General features: G+C 38.3%; 1 protein-coding gene across 1 annotated transcript; it reads left to right on the top strand.

Annotated features, from left to right (window-relative positions):
* The first annotated feature begins 2,199 nt into the window (after positions 1 to 2,199).
* On the top strand, positions 2,200 to 2,820 carry LOC107030206. Its single transcript, XM_015231575.1, has 2 exons — positions 2,200 to 2,458; positions 2,645 to 2,820. Exons 1-2 carry the CDS (start codon positions 2,200 to 2,202, stop codon positions 2,818 to 2,820), a joined length of 435 nt encoding a protein of 144 aa, XP_015087061.1.
* Positions 2,821 to 5,696: the final 2,876 nt, after the last annotated feature.

Genomic DNA, 5,696 nt, shown 5'->3' with positions numbered 1-5,696 from the left:
TTGATTCTAACACTCTAAGGTACATCTGAACATCATTAAATCATCCATAAAAATGAGATCATGAACATTGAATCCATAATTCAATTCAAGGAAAGTTAAGATCAAAGTCAAAGAAGTTAAGAGTCAAGTCTAGAAGTTAAGAAGCAAGTCAAAGAAAAGTTCTTAACAGTTCTCAAGGGTCTTTAATAATGTTTTAACTTTGTTTTAAGACTCAAGTTTCAAGCTAATTAAAGAATAAAGAGTTGAGTTCATTTCTCAAAATCTATAAGGGAACTAAGTATTCCCCAAGAGGTCATAAATGTTTTTCACATTTATGATAAGAGGAAACTAAGATTTTTTAAAGAGTTTTGAGCAAGAAAAGGGAACAGCGATTTCAAAAGAGCCTTTATGCTAATCATTGAGTAATTAGCTCTAACTAAAGAAAGAAGTTGCTTTTAAAGCATGAACTAAAGTATATTTTTGGAGTAGTATTGAGCACCGATGTGAGGATAATAGTTCATACTCACTCAAATCTCCACGAAAAACCATGTAGCCATCATTGGTATTAACGGGCCATACTTTTTAGATGATCACATAAGATAAGATAGTGGATCCACTAAGTTATGTAGTTCTATGAGACGGCAAAGTATAGGACATTTCCGAAAGCGCGGGCAAGACTTTGTATCACCACTTAGGCTCATAATGGTGGTTGTCGGTTAGAGAATCTCCATAGAAACTATATTACTTCATACACAAATAAAGTTGAGTTTGTTATTGAATTTCTTTAACGAACTAAGTTTTTTATACTATTTTACAAGCTTTATGTATACTACATGTGTCTTACTGCTTTACATTGAGTTAAGTTATTCTCAGTTTGAGTAGATCCAAGGTAAGTGTTCCTCCTACTCTATTTCAAGCTTAAGTTGTTGTTAGCATTCCAACTCACATACTCGTACATTCAATGTACTGATGCCAGTTGGTCTACATCGTATCATGATGCAAACACATCTAACCAGGATCAACATCATCCATCCCTCATTGATCCAACTGAGCACTCGGAGTCAGTGGTGAGCCTCCATGCATTCTAGAGGACACATTTATTCGCTTTTCAGTCTTTTTTTTATAGGATGTTGTGGGGTCTGTCCCAACATCCATATTAGTATTATATAGGTTTCAATAACAGCCAAACAATTATTATTGAGTCTCTTATATTTGTATTGAAGATCTTTTGCTATGAGACTTAAGCTGCCAATTTGGCCAGATTATATTTCTTTAAGTTATTATATGAGATTGTTTTTTAAGTGAAGTCTTCCGCTGATTTAAGTAAGCAAGACCAAGGGTCCTCTTAAGGCTAACAATGGTCTTTAGGTGTCAGCCACGTCCAGGGTGTAGTTTCGAGGCTTGACAAACTTGGTATCAGAGTACATAGTTCAAGAGTCCTAGGGAGTCTATGAATCCGTGTCTGCAGAGTCCTAGTTATCAGTGTGAAGCACGCCACATCTATAATTAAAAGGCTGCAACATTTAGGAATCCCTCACTCCTTTCATATTTCTTTTCGTGCGTTAGAGTTTATCTCTAAAAGTCTCTCTCAAATTCTTCCTTGCGCGTGTTCCAGATAACCATACCTCTGTGAAGAGCAATAAAAGGTCCTCTAACTAGGAGGAATGAAGATGAACTAGAGGTACCTAATGCACCTGACGTGCAACTTCAAGGCGAGGTCACTAATGCTGAATTCCGTGAGGCTATCTGGATGCTGAGCCAAGTGTAACTAATCAAGTTGGGCAGAAAATAGGAGCAAAACAAAAAGAGGATGACACTTCAAGGATTCGTGAATTCTTGAGAATGAATCCTACCAGTTTCACGGGTTCGATCACTACTGAAAATCCAGAGAATTTTGTTTAGGAACTAAAGAAGGTTTTTGATGTGATGCATGTTGTTGATACAGAATGAGTTGAGCTAGCTGCATATCAACTAAAAAATGTGGCTAGAACTTGGTTCAATAAGTGGAAGGAGGGTAGAGATGAGGATGTACCATATTTGAGTTGGGCCTATTTTGAAGAAGCTTTCTTGGGGCGTTTATTTCCCCGAGAATTGAAAGATGCTAAGGTACAAAAGTTTTCTACACTGAAACAGGACTCTTTGAGTGTGCATGAGTATGGGTTGAAATTCACCCAGCTATCCTGCTATGATCCTGAAATAGTTAAGGACATGTAGAGCAGAATGAGTTTGTTTTTCACTGGCTTGGGTCGTGCGTCAAGTAAAGAGGGAAGGGATGCGATGCTGATAAGCGACATGGACGTATCTAGGTTGATAGTTTATGTGCAGCAGGTCAAAGAGGAGAAACTGAGGGATAAAAGCAAGAAATCTAAGACTGGGAATGAGTCTGTACACCAGAAATATGGTATGAATTGGCCACAATTTCACAAACAAAAGGGGTCTGCACCATCATCTACTAGTGTGCCTGCACCCAGAAACAAAGGTGAGTGTCATGGCCAGAATTCATAGAACTTTGTTATAGGGAGGTAGTTGGGCTCCTGCATGTGCTAAGTGTGGTAGAACCACCCAAGTAAATGTCGTGATGGCCAGACATGTTGCTTTAAGTGTGGGCAAGAGGGTCACTTTATAAGGTAGTGCCCTAAGAACAGGTAGGGTAGTGGAAATTCAGGAAACAGAGCCCAATCTTCATCAGTTGCTCCACCAGAAAGGGCTTCACTAGAGGAGCTATTTTTGGTACTGGCGGAGGGGGAAAATCGCCTCTATGCAATCACTAGCCTCCAAGAGCAAGAGAACTCTCCAGATATTGTCACTAGTATAATCAAAGTCTTTACTTTTGGCGTTTAGGTTTTGCCATATCCACGACCAAGTTTGTCCTTTGTAACTCCTTATATTGCAAATATGTTCGAAATTCTTCTTGAGAAACTTTGTGAACCCTTTTGTGTTTCTACACTTGTTGGGGAGTCTACTCTAGCGGAAAGAGTCTATCGTGATTGACATGTGTCCACCAATTACAAGAACAACATGACAGACCTAGTGGAGTTAGACATGGTAGATTTTGATATCATTCTAGGTATGGACTGACATCATGCCTGTTATGCATCAATAGATTGTAAAACTCGAGTTGTCAAGTTTGAGATTCCTAATGAGGGAGTCATAGAGTGTAGTAGCAGTTCAACAGTGCCTATGGGTCGTTTCATTTCGTACCTTAAGGCAAGAAATTTAGTTTCAAAGGGTTGTATCTATCACTTAGTCTGAGTTAATGACTCAAGTGCTGAGGTACATTCCCTTCATTCAGTTCCTATAGTAAAAGAAGTTCCAGAAGCTTTCCTGATGATCTACCCGTAGTCCCTCCCCAAATAAAAATAGTCTTCGGTATAGACATCTTTCTAGATAATCGTTCGTGCTCCATTTCGCCATATAGAATGGTACCAACAGAGTTAAAAGAGTTGAAAGAACAGTTGAAAGATCTATTAGATAAGAATTTCATTCGACCAAGTGTCTCACCTTGTGGTGCTCCGATATTGTTTGTGAGAAATAAATATGGTTCCCTTATGATGTCTATAGACTATTGTCAATCAAATATGGTTACCATCAAGAATACATATCCTTTTTCAAGGATTGATGATCTTTTCGACCAACTTTAGGGTGCTTCTTGCTTTCTCAAAAATTGATTTCAGATTAGGCTACCACCTGTTGAAAGTTAGGGAATGTGATATTCCAAACACAACTTTTAGAAGTAGATATGGGCATTCTGAGTTTTTTGTTATGTCTTTCGGGTTGACCAATGCGCCTGCAACATTCATGGACCTTATGAATAGAGTCTTCAAGCCTTATTTAGATGTGTTAGTTATCATTTTTATTGATGACATACTAATTTTTTCTATGAATGAAGAAGATCATGCTAGAAATCTCAGAATAGTCCTTCATACTTCGAAAGATTAAGAGTCATATGCCAAGTTCTCCTAGTGTGAATTTTGGCTTAAGTCTGTGGCATTCTTGGGACATATAGTTTCCAATGATGAAATTAGAGTGGATACCAAAAAGATAGAAGTAATTCGGAATTGGCCTAGACCCACATGTCCAACTGTTAGGAGTTTCTTGGGTTTGGATGGCTACTATAGAAGGTTTGTTGAGGGTTTTCAATCTATCTCATCTCTTTTGATCAAGCGGACTCATAAAACAATTAAATTTCAATGGTTTGAAGATTGCGATAAAATCTTTCAGGAATTGAAAAAGAAGTTGACTATTGCCCCAATTTTGACCTTACAAGAAGGTAATCAAGGTTTTGTAGTGTATTGTGATGCATCTAGAGTTGGGCTGGTCTGTGTGTTAATGCATAATGGATCGTTATAGCATATTCCTCCAGACAGTTGAATGTTCATGAAAATAATAATCCAACCCATACTTAGACTTGACTGCGGTATTTTTTGCTTTGAAGATATAGCGACACTAATTGTATGGTGTTTATGTCGATATATTCACTGATAACAAGAGCTTACAATATGGTTTTACTCAGAGAGAGCTTAATCTCAAACAAAGGGGGTGGTTATAATTGTTTAAGGATTATGACATAAGTATTCCTTACCACCCAGGTAAGGCTAATGTGATTGTTGATGTTTTAAGTAGGTTATCCATAAGGAGTACAACTTATGTTTAGAAATAAAAGAGGTAGTTAGCTAAAGATGTGTACAGACTTGCATGCCTGGGAGTCAGAGTTATGGATTCCACAAAAGGAGGGATAGTAGTGACAAACAAGGCAGAATCATCACTAGTGTCAGAGGTGAAAGAAAAACAAGAACAAGACCGCATTTTGCTTGATTTGAAGGCAAATGTTCATAAGCAAAGAGTATTAGCTTTTCAACAAGGGGGAGATGGTGTGCTGAAGTATCAAGGTAGATTGTATGTACATAGGGTGATGGACTCCAAGAGAGGATCATGGAGAAAGATCATAGATCCAGATATTCCATTCATACGGGTTCCACAAAGATGTACCGCGATTCGAGAGAGGCATATTGGTGGGAAGGTATGAAGAAGGGCATTGATAAGTTTGTTGCAAAGTGCTCAAATCGCCAGCTAGTGAAAGTGGAACACCAAAGGTCTGGAGGGCTGGCTCAGAATATAGAACTTCTGGAATAGAAGTGAGAGGTTATTAATACGGACTTCATAATAGGATTTCCAAGGTCTCGTAGGCATCATGATTCAAATTGGGTGATTGTCGATAGATTGAAAAATTCAGTGCACTTTTTTCCGGTAAAGACACTCATTCGACAAAGGATTATGCAAAGCTAAACATTCAGGAAGTGGTGAGACTTCATGGAGTCCTAGTTTTGATCATTTCAAATAGAGGTGCACCATTTACTACACAGTTCTAGAAATCTCTCTAGAAAGGTTTATGTTTACAGGTGAATCTAAGCTTTGCTTTTCATCCTCAGATGAATGGACAAGCGGTGCGTACTATCCAGACCCTAGAATATATGTTGAGAGCTTGTGTGATTGATTTAAAAGGAATTGGGGTTATCACTTACCTCTCGTTGAGTTCGCTTACAACAACAGTTATCATTTGAACATCCAAATGGCTCCATACGTATCTCGTTATGGGAGAAGATGCAGATCTCCTATTGGGTGTTCAAAGATGGTGAATCAGGGTTGATAGGACCAGATCTAGTTCACCAAGCCATAGAGAAGGTGAAGGTGATCCAAAAGAGATTTGAAATGACACA

This window comes from Solanum pennellii, chromosome 9, assembly GCF_001406875.1.
Source record: "Solanum pennellii chromosome 9, SPENNV200".
Classification (NCBI taxonomy): Eukaryota; Viridiplantae; Streptophyta; class Magnoliopsida; order Solanales; family Solanaceae; genus Solanum; species Solanum pennellii.
This window is presented reverse-complemented; position numbering and strand designations above follow the sequence as displayed.